This window comes from Sceloporus occidentalis, unplaced genomic scaffold, assembly GCF_023333645.1.
Source record: "Sceloporus occidentalis isolate IW3139 unplaced genomic scaffold, rSceOcc1.0.p SCAF_3, whole genome shotgun sequence".
NCBI lineage: Eukaryota > Metazoa > Chordata > Lepidosauria > Squamata > Phrynosomatidae > Sceloporus > Sceloporus occidentalis.
Genome location: NW_028316983.1, coordinates 40,581,088 through 40,600,558, shown reverse-complemented (window position 1 = coordinate 40,600,558; position 19,471 = coordinate 40,581,088). Strand labels below are relative to the sequence as shown.

The following is a 19,471-nucleotide window of genomic DNA, read 5'->3' as shown; positions in this document are numbered from 1 at the left end:
AAAACATGGCCATTTTTGTACTTACTGCATTTCCTAATTTTATATTCACATACACATTGTTTTCGTGTTGTGGCAGTGATGGTGTGCCTTCAAATCATTTCCAACTTATGGTGGTCCTAAGGTGATCCTATCATAAGGTTTTCTTGTCAGGATTCTTCAGAGAGGGTTTGCCATTGCCATCATCTGAGGCTGAGCGAGTATACAAACACTTTTAGGTAGACTCTCAACTTAATTTCATGTTTTTGTTTATCCTCCTTGCCCTAAATAATAGACAAATTATTCTGGCCCGATACAGCAAGATCACACATCCCAGATCACACATCCCAGAGCCTCCATTAAAGAATGCTGCCATTTTCACTTTGATTGGAAAACTCAAGAAGATTAGAAGCAAAGAGCTAATCTACCTGTAAAGGTATTATGCACACAGATGTGGATTTTTACACATTCGCATTGACAGTTAATTGTTCTTCATTTTCCTGCACAAATTTGCATTATTCACATCTATTCACCATGCAACCATCTGAACACATGCGAAACAGATGGCCACATATGCAATAATATGCATTTCTGAAGATTTCCATGGATAGTCTGGTAAAAACCACAAAGCCTTTTTCTGCAGAGTTAAAGGAGTTGGGGGAAGGGGGTCAAAAAGTCCAAACTCCTGCAATCAAGTGTGGCTGGGTTGCATTCTATTCAAATGGTACAGTGGACCCTTGTTATACTCTGGGGTTTGGTTCCAAGACTCCCTCGTTTATAACAAAATCCGTGTATGCTCTAGTCCCATTAAATAGAATGACATAGCAAAATGGTGTCCTTTATAAAAAATGGAAAATCAAGGTTTGATATTTGAAATTTATACTTTTTTGAACATTTTCAAATTGTGGATGCTTGAATCCGTGTATTAAAAATCCGTGTATAAGAAGAGCCAACTGTATTTTAATTGTGTAGACTAGCTCAAAGTGAGAGACCTCTTTGTTTTGCAAGCTGTACCTCTTCTATCTTAGAGGAAGACAGAGAAATCACCTAACCTGGCAGCTTGCACTATGCAGGCTCAGTAGTTATCTTCTGTTGTTCTTGTTGTTTGGCTTCAAGTCATTTTTTAAGAATGCAAGCTTTGTTCAGAGGAGATTTGTCATTGTCCTCCCCTGAGAGTATGTGACTTGTCCAAGGCCACCCAGTGGGCTTCACGGCTGAAGAGAGAATCAAACCCTGGTCTCTAGAGTTGTAGTCCAACACTCAAACCACTATAACATGCTAGCCTCACCAAATACATTTTGGAAAGCTCTCAACAAGTTTACAGCAGTGCTCCCACTGTGTGGGGAAACTGATGTCAGATCAGATGTTTTGTTTGCATGGTATGGTCACAGGAAAACACCTAATGCACCCATGGAAATAATTCAACACCAGCACCCCCCAATGAGCCACAGGAGCAAACACATCATACAGATATTAAACCAATCTTAACACACAGTGCTTAAACAGGAAAAATTCTGGGTTTCCTTAGGAATTTCAAGTGACTTGTAGAATCTCTTCTGCATAAGGCTGTCATGGTTGCTTGATATGCTCAAGAAACAGGGATTGTCTTGCTCTCTATAATCCCAAAATATGATTAGAATATTGAAAGACCCGGAAATGTGTCAAGCTGTGGCTAAAAATATAAAAGCAATCCTTGAAGGAAAGGGCCATCCAGTCTTAAATTCTGCTTGCAACAGTGCTCAGCTGATGCCTTTGGGAGCCTACAAGTATGAAGAGGATGACCATCAACCTTCATTTCCACCACTCGGAATCCAACTTGGCTGGATCTGGGTACCATAAACCTTGATTTGGGAAGAGAAGAGGCAAGGGCATGCATTTCACTATTCCACCTCAAGCAGCAAAGTGTCTAAGGTCAGCCCTGATAAAGGGTATTACATCTTTGAATTTTTCTCCAGTTAAAAAAAAGCAAACAAAAAACAGAAACAAAACATTTTCCAACCCAGAAAAAACCAGCAAGTTTTTGGTTTTTTCATAAAGTGTGTTTATAAATTAGGTTGAATAATCTAAAAAGTAGTTGGGTTGGGAGAGAATTATAAGGATTCTACATAAATGTTCTATTTTTAGCTATAAGTTCAAAGTACAGCTGGTCCTCAACGTTTGTGATTTTGACATTTGTAGATCTGATTATTTGCAGTTTTGATTAATATGTTCTCACTAGGAATCTCTGGATCCTCCAGCAAAACTCTGGCAGAAGTTGACCATAGAGTTGTGCCAGAGAACCTAGATGTTCCTAGAGAAAACACTTTTCTAAGCATTTGTAAGTCCTCCAGCATGATTTTATGATCAACTTCTGGCAGATGGTGACCATAGAGTTGCACTGGAGGACCTGGAAATTCCTAGAGAGGTGTTCTCAAGGGTAAAAAGAATAACTTTTTTTTATTTGCAGTTTTTCCACATTCATGGGGGTCCTTCACCCATAACCCAGCGAATGTGGAGGGACCACTGTATCTGCATATTAAGGATAGATCTCCACATTCAGCAGTCACATACCAGTAATTATGAAGTCATATTAGTTGATTTCATGCAGTTCTAAAATCCACTCATAGGATCTTCAAGTCACTGAATGCTGCTAAAGAGGTAACACAGAAGTAGTTGCCTTCTTCTGTTGCACCAAATATACAGAAGCACATTGTGGCAGCTTAAATACTAACAGAATTATTGCAGCATATACTTCTGTGAGCAGAGAACCCTCTTCATCAGAGGCACAAGCCTGAAGAATGTTGATTCTTTTCACCTTCCACTTGAAGGCCAAATAAACTATTATGAACAGATGGGGAAATAAATCTCTCCTACACTTACTACTGCAGGAAAAGGAGTACTAAAAATAGGTAAACTCATGTTTTCCATAAGGTGTGCTGTCTCCTTTAATTTTGAAGGTCAAATAGAGTATGGCTTCACACTAGTTTAAAGAATCTCATCTTAGTGATCCTGATTCTTTACAATTATGTCACTATGACCTACCCATTTTCCACGCAGACTCTCCATCAGGTTCTCACTGTCTCTCCTTTGGGTCTACACAGTACACACACGTTATCTTCTACATTTCTAATATTTACAATTCAAATGAAAAACCTTAATTTCTTAGAATGTTTATCCGATTTTTAAAAAAATTGCTTGCTATCTAGACTCACAGGAAATGTATGCTAGACTGAAAAAGGACTAATGCAAAGGTATGCCTGATTTTTCACATTCTCATACCTCACAAAACCTGTGTCAAGCCCAGCAGCAAGATATACACACTACAAAAAAGGTGTACAGATAAGAAATAAACAAGATGCAGATGATAATTCTGCAGATGGTCCTGCAGTTTTTGATTTGTGTCATTTGTGACAGAAATGTTTCTGCAGGGTTCGATTTTATGCTTTTAATAACACAATCCTCCATCATATGTCCCACTAAAATTGATGAGACTTACACCTACGGTAGATAACTAATATCAGATTGCTATCTCCTTCTTTATTAGGAGCACTTACTGTACTCTTCCCCCACACAGACAACGCTTACTAGACAAACTGTATATTATGAAGCCTGTAATTGCAAGGCTCTCGTTCTTCTTTTACAAGAATAGTTCTATTTTTAAAAAAACAATTTTACATCAAGTTTAGAATCGACAGCATATTAGATTTTTGCACTGACTCACAGGTCACACAGCCATACTGATGAAGACAACTCCAGTTATGCCAAAAAGTTGGTATGAGCTCAGTGTCACACCTATCCAAATTTGTATTTCCAAAATTGTGTTTTCTAAAGTTGTGTGGACTAAGGGTGGGAGAATAAGAAAGAATTGGAAAGGTTCCCAAAATCCACTCGACTTTGGCAATGTTGTCAGACAAATAGCTTCTCCCATTTTATGAGACTAATCACAATTCCCATACATGGGCTTTGAAAGTCTTGAAGCTAACCAGCAGATCAGCTTGTGCATTATGTGATTTCATTAATAGAAAATTAAGAGTATCTAATTTCACAAAACCATAAACTCCAGCTGCCCATTCTTAGGGTGCAATCCTATACACATTTATCTAGGACAGGGAGTAAGTCCAAGGGAATGCAATGGAACTTTTTTTGAGTACACATGTACAGGACTACACTGTCAGTGCTGTTTTACAGATCAGCTTGTGCATTATCTGATTACATTAATAGAAAATTAAGTGTATCTAATTTCACAAAACCATAAACTTCACACACACATTCTTTGAGTTATTTAGGGCGCAATCCTATACACACTTATTTAGGACAGGGAGTAAGTCCAAGGGAACTCAATGGGACTTTTTTCTGAGTATGCATGTACAGGACTGCACTGTTAGTACTGCTTTACACACAAATGATTTCATACAACAGTGGTTCTCAAATGGTGGGAAGGGACCCCCAAACAGTTACTCAAGGGATGCATAATATTTGGGAGACCCTGATCCCTACCCCTACTCCTCTTCCCAAATTTTTTATGTTTAAACTTTACACATGCATTGTGTTAAATATTTAATTTACTTAAATAAACTGTTCTAATTTGAACAGTGTTATTTCCTTGCAAAATGTTAAAATATTAAAATACATAAATGTGCAAATGAAAATACGCACACTAAATGAACAAACTGTTTTTATTCATATACTACATTGAGTGGTGTGTGTGTGTGTGTGTGTGTGACATCAGCATGTAGAAGTCAAGGGGGGGTCCCAAACGTAAAAAGTTTGAGTACCACAAAGCAACAGGATAGATCTTTTGAGAAGTGGTTTTTAACTTTAAGAAGACCCAGTACTAGCAAAGCTCTGGTGCCACAACAAACTACAATTCCCAGAATTCCATAGCATTGAACCATGGCAGTTGAAGTAGTGTCAAACCAGAATATTTCTGCAGTGTGAATGCAGCCTCAGCTAGGTGTGATGAAGGAATGCAGCTGCGCTCCTTCCAAGGAGCTCTTTCCAAACTTTCTATGCACAGAATTGCATTGCCTCAGGTCAGGCAATCGCCTCCCTCTCTTCTTTGGGAAAGGGGACTTTCCTAGACCACTTATTCTGACTCTGCCTTTCACAGCTTAAAACAAGAAACAAATTAACTCTGGGTGGGTAGGTGGGTTAAGACTTCTGTTGTTGTTGTTGTTGTTGTTGTTGTTGTTGAGTGCCTTCAAGTCATTTCTAACTCATAGACTGCATCCACAGTGCAGAAATAATTTGGTTTGACGATGCTATTGAATTCTGGGAACTGTAGTTTTGTGAGACATTTAGCATTCTCTGTCAGAAAGCTCTGGTGCCACAGCAAACTATTACTCCCAGGATTCCACAGCATGGAGCCATGGCAGTTAAAGTGGTGTCAAATCAGATTATTTCTGCAGTATGGATGCAGTCCCAGTGATCCTAAGGCGAACCTATCCCAGTGTTTTCTTGGCAAGATTTGTTCAGAGGGGGTTCGCCATTGCCATCCTCTGAGACTGAGAGTCTGACTTGTCCAAGGTGAGTTTTTACATGGTCCAGCCAGGATTTGAACCCTGTGCTCTCAGAGTCCTGGACGTCCAAGGCTCCAACCACCCTTGCAAGAAGCCAATGAATCAATGAATTGAATCAGATTAGATCAATCCATTTTAGAGTGTTTTAAAGTGGTGTATTTTTATATGTGTGTTGAACTTTTTGTAGAATGTGTTGTAGAAGCCGCCTTGGTTCCCGGCTGGAAACAAAGGCGGCATTTAAATAAAGTAAATAAATAAAGAGAAATTATAGTACCTAACTGCAACTGAAGCAAAAACAATTGCTCAGGGTTGTGAAAATGTCGCCTTCCTTCCACAGGGTGAGGCAGTGATGGAGGCCCCCCAAAAGTACTCTGAGCCTCGGACTCTGGGAGGACCCAGATTAAAAACCCACTTTGGGCAGAGTCACACTCTCTCAGCCTCAGAGGGGAGCCAGAGCGAACACCCCCCAAGAAACATGCACAGGAAATCCTAGGACACCAAGGGTCGATTCCCATCTCAGCCATGGTCAGGAAACCTGCCTTGGGCAGTGTCACACTCTCTCAGCCTCAGAGAAAAGCAAGAGCAAACCTTCCCCCTTGTGATGAAACTTGTCCAGAAAAGGGATGTATTAAAACAAAGGACAGTACAGTACTTGCCCATAGACAATCATTGGAGAACACCTGCCCATAGAGATACATACTTGCTTATAGAGAAACGCTGGGAATACTTACCCATAGGGGAACATAGGGGATTGCTTGCCCATGGGGAAATGCTGGAGAACACTTGCCTATAGTTTCCCTATGGGTAAATATTCTCCAGTGTTTCCCTGTGGGCAAGTATTCCCCGTGATTCTCTGTAAGCAAGTATTGCTCAGTGTTTCATGGGGATTACTCGCCCATAGGGAATCATTGAGGAATACTTGCTTAGAGAGAGAGAATCATGAGGAATATTTGCCCATAGGGAAACATGGGGGATTACTTGCCCATTGAAAACCATGGGGATTACTTGCCCATAGGGAATCATTGAGGAATACTTGCCCATAGGGAGTCATGGGCTCGATTCCAATCCCAGCCTGGAAGCCCTCCCCGGGCGGAGAGTCACACTCTCTCAGCCTCAGAGCGAGGGCAAAGTCTTTGGGGCCCCTTCTCCCTGAGGGCCCTCACCTTTGATGCTGATGCCGAGCCCCCCGACCTCCTGCTTGACGATCCGCACCGTCCTCTTGACGTTGGCGAGGGCGTCCGGGACGAAGAGGGCGCCGGGGGGCTCCCCGCCGCCATTCACTTGCTGCTGCTGCTGCTGCTGAAGGGAGAGCGGCGCCTCCTCGGGCGCCTCGGCGGGGCCTTTGCCGCCGGGGGGCGCCACACTGAGGGCGCCCTCGGAGAGGGTGGCTAGCACCCGGAGCCACTGCTCGCCCCCCGCCGCCCTCAGCTCCAGCAAGCCGCTCTTGGGCGCCCGACGCCCCGACGCCATTTTCAGAGCATTCCTCGCCTCAGCGGCCGCGGCTGCTGCCTCTCCCTCTCCTCCTCCTCCTGGTCTCTCCCGGCCGGAGGGACGGCCGAAGGAGCCCCCGGCCCTGCTGCCACCGTCCGAGGCTTTCCCGCCCACGGTGCCGCCCCTGTCGGCGAAGAGGAGGAGGAGGAGGCAGCTCAGGGAAGGCGGCCTCCGCCTCCGCCTCCCCCCCCTCCTCCCCTCCTCTCTGAGGGAAGACCGGCTCAGACTCATCGCTGGGGCTCTGTTTCTCCACACAAAGTGGCAGAAGGCCTCTCTGTGGAAAAGGAGAAGGAGAGCCTCGTCGTCGTGAAGGAGCCACCAGCAGCACTCCTCCCCCTCGCCTTGGGCTTCTTCTGACACACTCTCTCTCTCTCCATGGAAACCCACCACAGTCACACTCTCTCAGCCTCAGAGGAAGGCCAGGGCAACACCCCCCCACACACACACACACACAGAACTGGACCAGAAAAGCCTTGAGTTGCCCTCAGCAACAACTGCCCTGCTCCTCCTCTCTTTGGGTGTCCATCACACACTCCCTCCTCATGGACATGCACACTCTCTCAGTCACTGTGACTGGCCCATCAAGCTGGGTTTCCATGAGAGAGTGTGATAGAAACCTTAGGAGGTTGAGGAGAGTTGTTGCTGGTCCAGTTGTGTGTGTGTATTGGGGGGGGGGGGGGGGCACTTCCTTTTGTAAGTGCCTAGAAGTCAAAGGTTTTCGTGGCCGGCATCCATAGTCTTTTGTGGGTTTTTTGGGCTTTGTGGCCATGTTCTAGAAGAGTTTCTTCCTGCGCTGCAGATGCTGGCGAAACGTCAGGAAGAAACTCTTCTAGAACATGGCCACATAGCCCAAAAAACCCACAAAAGACTAGGATGGGTGGCTTTGAAGGAGAAAGACTTTTCAGTGCTGGAAATGACTGGAAAGGCTCCTCTGGTGCATATGCTCTTTCCAACAACCACATTTTAAAAATGTATAGTCAGATTCAAGCATCCACGGCTCAAAAAGCAAACCTTGATTTTGCCATTTTATATAAAGGGGGGGGTGGGGTCACCATTTGACTATCCATTGTATTTAATGGGACTTGAGCATCCATAGGTTTTGGTATCCACCGGGGGTCCTGGGAACAAACCCCAGTGGATACCAAGGGCCCGCTGTATTTCCTGCCCTGTACAATAATATTTCATGGTGGCATAGAAATCAAATCGATTTAAGCAGTTTAAAACTCTTTAAAACAATAAACATAATTTAAATAGACTGAAAACATATCCAATGGTTTAACAAGTAGAAAGAGGCTTAAAACCGTATGCTAGGACATTCTGGAATAAATCAGTGAAGCCCCAAAGGGTGCTGAAATAAAGCCACAGTTGGGCCTCCAAGCGGAGGGAATCCCACAATTGAGGGGCCATAGCTAAGAAGGTACTTTCCCATACCTTCCCACAGCTTCCCTCCAGCAGATCTCAAACCCAGAAAAGTTTGGGGAAATAAAAAGAACCCTTTTAAATAATTCTTTCAGACTTTTATAAGTTATGGACACTTCTGTTGCTGCTATTGTTTAGATTCCATACCACTTGGAGAACTCAGAGCTTTATCACATTAGCGAGATCCCACGAGAAGACGGGAATTAAATGCAATTTAAGTTCAATTCGAATTTAAACAGAACTAGCAAATTTGGAAAGTTTATCAGTTATTGCTGCTAAAACGGAATAACGCAAGGTTAATCCACAGTTAAAGCAGAGGAAACCAGCAGCTTTTTAAATTTGGTTTGTTCTGAAAGTAAAAAGCTGCTGGTTTCATCCACTTTAACTGCGGATTAACTTTGCTTTATTTCCCGTTAACTGCGACATCGTGTGATAAATTTTGGGCATTTCCTGGTTTCCTTTGTGTTATATTGTGTTTAACTCCCATTTTCCTGCAGGATCTCAATACTGTGATAAACTCCTCAGTGTTACTGGGTAGTGTAAACATGGATTTAACACCACAACAAAAGGAAGATTAGTTCCCTATTCAAGGGAAATTCCCTGTGGATCATTCTGTTTCCCTCCTTGGATGGGCTGCCACATCATTTGTCAGATAGAAATCATATAGGTACATTTGTTTCATATTACAGTACGCTCTCCATTCCCGACCCCCCGCGTAAGCCGAATTCCGCACATGCTCAAGCCCCATTGGAATGAATGGGGCTCATGCATGCAGCAGTGCGGCGGCGCCATGGGCGTGCGCCCCATTCATTCCAATGGGATGTGCCGCCCCTTGCACCCCGTGCGCTCTCATGCAGCTTCCCACATATGGTTAAAGCCACATATATAGCACGCCTGTGTATGACGCAGGTGTACTGTACTACTTAAATGCATCTGAGGAAGTAGATTGAAGTCTACGAAAGCTCATGCTGCCAACTTCTTTCTTTTAGTTAGTCTCAAAGGTGCTACAAGATCTCTACATATTGATTCTACAGACTAACACAGCTAACGTATATCTTTGAATCCAAACCTTAATAATAGCTCTCTGCTCTGCCACATCAAGTTTTGAGAGCAAAGCTGCTTCTATGTCATGTGGCTGGCACTACCCACTGAAGAGTTTTTGAATTTCACAATATACATTCTCTATTATCTTAAAAATGGAAATTTAGCATGGTGTAGCGGTTAGTGTTGAATGAAGGTTGTGCATTCAAATTCACACTTGACTACAAAGTTCACTGGATGACCTGGTGTCAGATGTTCTCTTGCAAGGTTGTTGTAAAGGTGAGAGGGCTTGGGTAACACTGGTCCATGCTCCTTGGATGAAAAATGGGGCAAACATTTATCATAAACGTTTTGTTTCAAAGAAGGTACCAGTTAGTATGTTTTTCAGTGTGTTGAAGTAAACGCTAGCCAAAGTATGTTCAGTATGGTTCCAAAGTAAGAAAGCTTGTATCCTACAAATTTCATAACCATGTATGTGAAATAGGCTGTCATGTTAGGATACTTCAAGGCTGTTCACAGCCTCTGTATCTCAGTCAGAAAAAAACCAAACAGATACAGCCCTCAAAATGCTGCAGAATATATAAAGGAAATTTATTTTACAAAGATGTCCTCACTTGCTTCTGTGGAAACCATTTTTCAGGTGCTCAAAAACATTGTTTCATTGGAATATTCTAGCAAGGCAACATATCTCACCCGGACAAATTCCCATTTCAGAATTGCTGAGGAAGAAATGAATGATGAGGAAGGAACTGATGTGATCCAAGAATACCAAAATCTCAGAAGCAAGCTGCAAATGTCTTCAAGTTCATCCTCAGACGGCCAGTTAGGTTCTGTGTCTTGTGGTCATGGTCATTAAAATGTGGGACTTTTGTAACAATCATTAGTCCAAGCATAGCTCTCTGTACTCGCCTATTTTGGGTGGCCTTGTGGGTCTTATGTATTGGTGAGCATGTTATAAGCTGTACACCAACTTGTTCATGGTCCTGTAACCTGGGCTAATATACTTCTTTGTCCATCCAGCATTTTCTGTTACTTGACAAAGTGGTGACAGATTTATTGTAGCAGCAGTACATGGACCAGGGAGCTATTTGCTATTATTGTTCACTAAGGTAATTTTAGACTCTGGGCTCCATGGTTTCAGAGATGCTTAACTTATGTATCCACCTAGCCAGCTGCCTCCAGTGTATACACTGCTTGCTATCACACCCTGTATGTATAGGCAGTTGTCTCTTCTCTTTTATCTCTCATTCTTACACACACACACACTTCCTCTGATGTCCGGAGGACAGAAGATGTGACTGGAATCCCAGTATACTGAGAAGGGTAATTTGGACTGGGGACATTAATGTTGGGGAAAAGAAGAAGGCGTAACTACTTCCCCAAAAACTATTTCTGTTGTTTAGATCCGACATGTAGGAGCTGCTGTTAGCCACCTGGGAAGAAATATACAATAGTGCCTGTATGTTTTGCCCTGTGTATCCAATAGCAGTTATGTGTGTTCTGATCTGCACCAGGAAATGAATTGGCAAAAAAGAAAGCCTTTTATTGCAGTATCTTTCACACTACACAGTTATAGCACTTTGATTCCACTTTAATTGTCATGGCTGGATTATGTGGAATCCTGGAATTTGATGAGGCAGCTGGAAGTCCCTACCAGAGAATTCTAAATGGCTTCTGACACTACATATCCCAGCATTCTACCGGGTGGATCCATGGCTGTTAAAGTACCCTGTACTGTAATTACTAAAATTGTGCAGTATGAAAAAACTCCACATATCATTCTTCTTTAACCTCCCTCCCAAAAGTGCACAAGTCTGTCTTTCCACCAGCTGCTAAGGGAGAGGAGTGGTGGCAGTGGAGGGAGCAGTCCAAAGCAGAGCTTGGAAAAATTACTTTTTTGACCTTCCAGAATTCCTCAGGGCATGCAGCTCGAAGATTCTAGTTGTTCAGCTCCAGTGTTCTGACTTACACAAGGGAGGTAGAGTAATGTTTCTGGGTTCTGCTCAAAGGAAGAGAGGGAGAGATTGATTATTTTTTCCAGCTTACTGGCTGCTGCCACACTGCAGAATTAATGTAGTTTGACACCACTTTAATTGCCATGGCTCCATCCTATGGAATCTTAGAACTTATAGTTTACTGTGGTACCAGAGCTCTCTGACAGAATTTCATAGCATTGAGCCATAGCAGTTAAAGCGGTGTCACACTGCATTAATTCTGCAGAGTAGATGCAGCCTTAACAACCTCTCCTTGAAGAAAGTGACAGGGGAGAAGAGGTCTTTCCCAAGCAGTCTTATGATGAAGCAACAACTTAGATGAAATTTTACTGCCATGTCACAGCTTTTTGGTGGGGGGGAGTACATTTTCACTCCTAAGTCCCTCTCTAATTGGCCTTTATATTAAATAGTAGACAGAGTAGATGCATATATGAATGAGTCACAGCCCAGTCCTAAACAGTATTAGGAGACAGAAGGTTTGGACAGCACAGGAATGGGTTAGTCTGCCAGAATGGCTACAGACAGATGTTTATGTTTGTCTCTTGTAAAGTTGCCAGAGACTTCGTAAGGGAAACTTTGGGTAATGTCCCTAGAAAACCAGAATAAAGATGCTTAGTGTAGATGAATTGCTCATATTTCTCCCCATAGCCATGTGTTAGATGTGAAGTGAGAATTGTAGACAGTAGTTTTCCATCGGAATCAGAGAAGTGAGTTGGGGCTAATAGCATTTTGGGAGACTGGATGCCTCTCTAGAAATCTGATCATGAAACTGTGGGCTTGGGGTTTCTGTTGCAGGCCTTTTTCAAACTGCATTCAGCCCAGATGTGTTTAGACAACTGTTAGCAGAATAAAACAACAGTAATGTTTCTGTGACCCCCTTCCAAAGGCAACTAAACAGATGAGCATTCCACCCAGTGGTTTACTTCTCACCATTTGGAAAAGTGGGAGAGCATTGCACTGTATTAATTTGGAAGCACTCACACCCAAATTCCATGGAGCATAGTTCCAGTGGTTGACATGCTTATTTTTAAAACAGTCTTGCCAGTTTAGCTATAAAAGCAGGCATAGGGTGGGGAACTAACACTATATCAGTGACAGCTGATGCCCACTGGAGCTGGTAGGGCAGGATCACAAGCCAAGGAATCACAAGAGGTAGAGCCAACCAGATACATTTCGATTGCCCCTTAACATGCCCCTTTGCAAGGTCTAACCTTGCACCGCATCCTTAGCTATTTAGGTTGTAGGTTAAGTAGTGTAAAATTGCCCCAGCTGCCTAAACAGGAGGATCCTTAGTGCTTTGCATATGAAAAAGACTTAAACCCCCTTGTTCCACTATTTAAAGACATCTCCTTGTGAAGACAAATGTAACAGGAAAGTGGGCTTTCCTCAGAGGCTGGAAAAGTTATTATTATTATTTTTAAAAAATGGTTTATAACTATCCAGACAGGCTCAGAGGTTCTCTGAGGCTGCATCCACACAGCAGAAATAATCCAGTTTGACACCACTTTAACTGACTCATAGCTCAATGCTATGGAATTTGTGGTGTCAAACTGGATTATTTCTGCAGTGTGGATGCAATCTGAATTGCAGTCCAAAAAGTAATTTTTCTATGATGTAATTTTATATCTCCCCCTCCACTCCTATTCATGGCAAACATTAGTCCTCCCTTCCCCATTCCTGTTTTATAACTGTACTGGCACACTCTCCTTATTAGTGTCAAGGAGTGCAGCCTAAGGAAGAGTATCTTCTGAGTAAATGCCTTTGAATACACCAGGATTTACTTCTGTATGAGAATGAATATGATCAAACCAGGAAAATGTGTTATCTGTATTTTTCCCATGGGCAAAATAAGAGGTTGGAGGGGGAGGGGGAAGAAAACGAAAAACAAAAAAATAGGTGCTGGAGGAAAGAACTAGTCCTCAATTGCTGTTTTGATCAGATCTGAGCCCCTGTGGCTGATTATTAAGAATCAAAACGTGTTTTGCAAATGAAGGTGCTTCTGCTTTTCATCCATCCTTCTCATTTGATCCAGCAATACAGAGATTGTCAGCTTGCTTTAAACATTTGTGATTCCTTCCCCCTTCCCCCCCCCCCCTTTTCTTTCTTTTCTGGAAAACTCAGGATGCCAAAATAGTTGCTGCAATGTGAAACAGTAAAATGTGCATAAAACTCTTTTGAAATTCAGCCTTCAGTAGAGATGATCACTTGAAAGTCTAAACTGTGATCTCCTTTGAAAATCTAGTCCAGTACCCACTTTTCCCTACTCAGGTGACAGCAAGAGACCTTTCAAAAGGGCTTAGATAACTGCAAAGTTTTAATACTGTGAGGATTTTAGACTTACTGTCATTGCATTAAAGGAAGTATATTTTTATGAATACTGCCATTCATATGGTTAGAGCGGAGGGCTGTCAGCAAACTCATCAGTGCTTACATTCAAGATGATTCCTGATAAACATCCTATAAATTGAATAAATAATTCCAGTACATGGGGGTAATTTCTAAAACATTTTAGTTACATTGCAAATGGTAGGTCCTAGTGCAACCTTTTCTTGCAAAGGTTTGTCTACCATCAGAGTGACTCTGAATTTTCATAGGGAACTATTCTATACCTTCCAACTATTCACTGCTCAAAATCATGATATATGTGGCCAAACAACATCAGAGTGGGGTCAAGATGACAAACACTATTAATAAGGAAGAACACGCTGATTAAGAGAGGCTGCAGCAGTTTGCTTTTGCCTGAACTATTGGGAAGAGCAAGATTCTGCCCCTCCTCTCCCCGCTGCTGAGTTCAGTACAACCTACTTTTGCACATTGAACTTGGGTCTAATCAGCACTGCAGAATAAATGCAGTTTGACACTACTTTAATTACCATGGCTCACTGTGATGGAATTGTGAAATTTATAATTTGTTGTGGCACCACACCGCTCTTACAGAGAAGATTTAATGTCTCATAAAACTGAAAATCCCAGAAGTCCATAACATTGAGCCATGGTAGTTAAAGAGGTGTCAAACTGCATTATTTCTGTAGTGCAGACTAGGCCACAGTTTGAAGCAATTGGGAGAAACTAAGGACAAAGGGGGAGAGTGGAGGGAGGAGAGAGCAACTGGGACATTACAAAAAGCTGAAAGAGAGGACAGAGGATTAATCAGGACTGTCCCTGTCAAATTGGGACAGTTGGACGATATGCTGTCCCCAGATAAGTGGGACCTTCCAGAATACTTCTTGGTTACATCAATGTTTCTGGGCCTAAACTGGCTGTGGAATAGGAGAATATGGCAGCATTGCCCCCATACACCTCCCCCCAAAATTGGAGAACAGTTTTTTTTTAAAAAAAATTCATATGTTCCATGTTTGTGTGTATAAACCTCCAAGATCCAATAAAGGGCTTGGCAGCTGCCCACCCTGCTATACACATTATACTGCAAAGCAGTGTTTCTTAAATGGTGGGACCGGGCCCCTGAGGGAGGCTGAGACTTGCTCAAGCGGGGGGGGGGGGGGCACAAGACTTGGAGGCCCTAATCCCTCTGTTGCCACTTCTTCCCAAACCTTTTTACACATTATTGTGTGCCTCCATGTCATTTTTGAGCTATGGTGACACTAAGGAGAACTTATCATAGGGTTTTCTTGGCAGATTTCTTCAGAGGGGGTTTGCCATTGTCATCCTCTGAGGCTGAGAGAGTATGATTTGTCCAGTTTCATCCAGTGGGTTTTTATGTGAAAGCAGATAATCAAACCCTGATATCCAGGGTCATAGTCTAACTCTCAAGCTACTACATCATATTGGTTCTGAAATTTACACATGTGTCGAATATTGGATTAAATATTTAATTTACTTAAATAAAACTGTTCTAATTTGAAAGAAGTTATTGACTTATAAAATATTAAAATATGAATACGCATGAATGTGCAAATGTAAAAAGGAAGAACCAGACATAAAACACTAAATAAAGAAAACATTTTTATTCATTTACTATGTCAAGTGGCTAGGGGAGGGCAAGATGTCTGCATGTACATATAAAGGAGGCTCCTAAGGGTAAAAGGTTTGAGTACCACTGTGGTAAAAGATTCCAGCCTATAGGGCTAGGCTGATCCTGACCAGAAAATTTCTCAGCAACCTGAGAACCCAAGGAAAATAATGCCATAAAATAAAGATGTTAGTCTGTAAAATCGGTATGTAAAGAGATCTTGTAGCACCTTTGAGACTAACTGAAATAAAGAAGCTGGCAGCATGAGCTTTCATAGACTTACGTCTACTTCCAAATGCATTTGAGGGAGTAGACTTAAGTTTATGAAAGCTCATGGTGCCAATTTCTTTCTTTCAGTCAGTCTCAAAGGTGCTACAAGATCACCATGAAACAAAGTTGTTGCCTCAAAGGAATAAGCAGTGCTTCAAAAACAATCAATTGTTTAAATGGTTATTTCAAAGGAAGTGGTGTCAATTACATTAGATCTAATAATAAACTTTCAGAGTGTGATAATGTGAAGACTGAATATATTTGCTTTGTTGCCTGAAAATACTTATTCACAAGAATTACTATTTATTTCAGCTTAGTGAAAGTGGAACCTTTCCATTGTAGGTTTCCCACTAATCTTATCGGTCACAAATAATCAACGGAGCTACTCATAAGTAATTGGCTTTCATTTGATTCTGCTGCTGTAAGTGGAAGGAAAGAGCAGAACGTGTTTCATTTAGGGGCAGAGATAGGGACATGAACAGTGTGCTGCCTGGCTTTGAGACTTCCCTCTTATCTCTTGTCTTGAAAAAAACTGCATTTGTTATGGGTGCATTGGAAGAGGTTGATGAAAGACATGAGTGAAACATGAATTCTTCAGTCAAAGGTTAATAGAGCAGTGGGCGAGTGTGGCCCTCCAGCTATTTTGAGTCCCTTTATTGGGAGAAAGGTGGTATATAAATAAATAAAATAATAAAATAACATTAAAAAAAACAATGTTTGGACTGCTAATCCAATTATCCCCACCATTAGCAAGGGCTGGGACTGGTGGAATTCATAGTCCAATAACTTCTGGAGAGCCACAGTTGTCCCTATCTCTGCCCTAAAAGAACTGAGTAGGAATTTGTGGCTGCTCTTGGATCCAGTACTGTCTTTGGAACCATTTGTTGTGGCAGTGTTGAGCCCTCCCAATTGATGCCCCCTTGTAGTGGGGGAGAGGCTTGCGTACCCTAATGAAGTTGTAAGCTATGTTGGCAGTGGTATAATAACCACCAGTAGAGTCTCCCATGCCAGACAGGTCACAACCGAAGGGTCTGACCAAGAGCGTCAAAAGGGTAGGATGAGCTCTCTAGCCTTACGGCAATCATCCTAGGAGAAGGAAAACTCTAATCCCAAACCTGGGCAGATAGTGCTCGTCTAACCCCGTAAGGTCAGCCATCTAAGAGAAGGAAACTCTAATCAAACCTACAACCCAAGGACCTCGCTGCCACCGTCCAAGCTTGCTAGGCCTCAGCAAACGAACATTTGGTTTAAAGGATGAGGTCAGTTCTGTGCACGCTGCGCTCCACCAGAAAAATCCATTGCACAGGCTCGAAGGATACATCTATTCTCCGAAAAAGCCCTGTAGTGATAGGCAAGGGATGAAGCGGCAGGTATAAAGATGCACTGGAAGCTGCAGACCCAACCCTGCATGCAGGTGGTTCAGGACTTTGGTCGCTTGAGGCTGACCCAGGAGATGACAGTCTTGTTCGGCAGCATCCTGAACGACCAAGCAGTCTTTTTTAAGGAGAGCACCACTTGCTCCATATGGAGAGGGGTCTAGAAAAGGTGGTCTAATGAAAGCTCATCCCCATCCATCTACCCGGTTGGCTAGCCATGACCAACGGGCATCTTCTGACGCAGTCGAACAAAGACAAAGAAACAAAGGCATACACCAGCCTCCAAAGGTGCAAATAGACTGATGCTTGCCTGCTGGAACATCAGAGCCATGCAAGATTCTGCAGATAGTGGATGTCATGAGTGTTGTTCTCTTCTAATAGCCCATGAACTGTCACGACTTAACATTGACATCTCTGCTATTAGTGAAGTTTGTCTCCATGAGGAAGGCAGCCTTAAAGAACATGGTGCCGGCTATACACTCTACTGTTTTGGCAAACCCAAAACTGAAAAACATCTTTCAGGAGTAGGCTTTATGATTAAAAACCTCATTGCCTCCAAACTTGAAACCCTGCCAACAGGTCATTCTGATCGTATCATCTCTTTACGCCTCCCACATGTTCTCTTCAGTGTATATGCTCCAACTGTGCAAGCTGACCCTGTGGAGAAAGACAAATTCTACTTAGACCTACGCCACCTCATACAAAAAGTCCCTGCAGAAGATAAAATCATTATTCTTGGTGACTTCAATGCCAGAGTAGGAAAGAACTTCGAAGCCTGAAAAGGTGTTTTAGGCAAGCATGGTGTTGGAAACTGTAATGATAACAGTCACCTTCTGCTAGAGTTTTGTGCAAAACAGCAGCTGCCTATTACAAACACCATCTTTCAGCAGAAAGATATCTTGAAGACAACCTGGATGCATCACCGATCCAAACACTGGCACCTCAGTGACTATGTTCTAGTGCTCCAGAGAAATATTCGTGATGTCCATCATACTTGAGTGATGCCCAATACAGAATGTCAAACAGACCATCACCTTGTAAGATATAAACTAAATCTTCATCTTAAGCTCAAACCTAAGAGGGGTGGCATCTTAAAGAAGAGACTCCAAATCAACAATCTTCAACAAGCTGCCATGAGAGACAACTTCCAGGCAAATTTGCGACCAAAACTTGAAGACCACCCTACAGATTCTTCCCCTACAGTGCTTTGGCAACATATCAAAAACAGCATCCTGCAGTCTGCGGAAGAATCCTTAGGGTTCTCCCTCAAGAAAAACCAAGACTGGTTTGATGAAAACAACCAAGAGATCTAGGGGCTGTTGGCAAAGAAGAGAACTGCTCACCAGGCATACCTCGCCCAGCCATCCTGCCATGTTAAAAAAGCAGCCTTTCGCCTTGCATGTAGTGAACTTCAACAAAAACTTCGAGACATTCAGAACAATTGGTGGATCAATTTAGCAGAAAAGACACAACGTTGTGCAGATTTGGGTGATCCCAGAGGATTTTACAAAGCTCTTAAAGCAGTGTTTGGACCTACATATCAGGTCCAAACTCCTTATACAGTACAGATGGTCAAACACTAATTACAGATAAAGCCTCCATTCTGAACTGATGGGCTGAACACTTTCAAAGTCTCTTCAGTGCCAACCGAGTAATCAAAGACTCAGCTATTCAACATATGACACAACAACCAATGAAAAATGAATTGTACATAGCTCCCACTTTAAGACCATACAGCAGATGAAAAACGGCAAGGCAGCAAAAATTGATAGAATTCTACCTGAAACTTGGAAATACTGAAGTCATGTACTCCATGCTGAACTCCATGATCCATAAGCTCCTTGTGAATTGCTGGGGAAAAGGTGAACTGCCATCAGATCCGCAAGCTGCAGTCATCATCACCCTGTATAAAAAAAAAGGAGCAAAATCTGATTGATCAAACTATCGAGATATAACCCTGCTCTCCACTGCTGAAAAAATCCTTGCAAGGATACTCCTGAACACATTAGTCCCTGCTATTGCAGAAGAACTTCTCCCTGAAAGTCAATGCGTCTTTAGAGCTAATAGGAGCACTACAGACATGGTATTTGCCCTTAGACAACTGCAAGAGAAATGTAGAGAGCAGAACAAAGGACTCTATGTAACATTTGTCGACCTTACCAAAGCCTTCGACACTGTGAGTAGAAAAGGTCTGTGGCAGATCCTGGAACGACTAGGATGTCCCCCTAAATTCCTTAAAATGATTATCTTGCTACATGAAGGCCAGCACGGTCAAGTCAGATATGGCAATGCTCTTTCAGAGCCCTTTCTAATAACTAATGGTGTGAAACAAGGTTGTGTTCTCGCTCCAAATCTATTTACAATCTTCTTCAGCATGATGCTTCAAAGGGCTATGGCAGATCTCAAAGAAGACAACGGCATTTATATACGCTACCG

The 19,471-nt window shown here is 42.5% G+C and overlaps 1 protein-coding gene across 1 annotated transcript in view; it reads right to left on the bottom strand.

Annotated features, from left to right (window-relative positions):
* The window catches only part of SNTA1 (syntrophin alpha 1), a 108,505-nt gene extending 101,203 nt beyond the window's left edge, over window positions 1-7,302 (bottom strand). The window contains exon 1 of the mRNA XM_089514101.1: window positions 6,638-7,302. Within this exon, the coding sequence (XP_089370227.1) occupies window positions 6,638-7,196 (559 nt within the window). The 5' untranslated portion in view covers window positions 7,197-7,302. The remainder of the gene's footprint in view (window positions 1-6,637) is intronic.
* Between the last annotated feature and the right edge of the window lie 12,169 nt (window positions 7,303-19,471).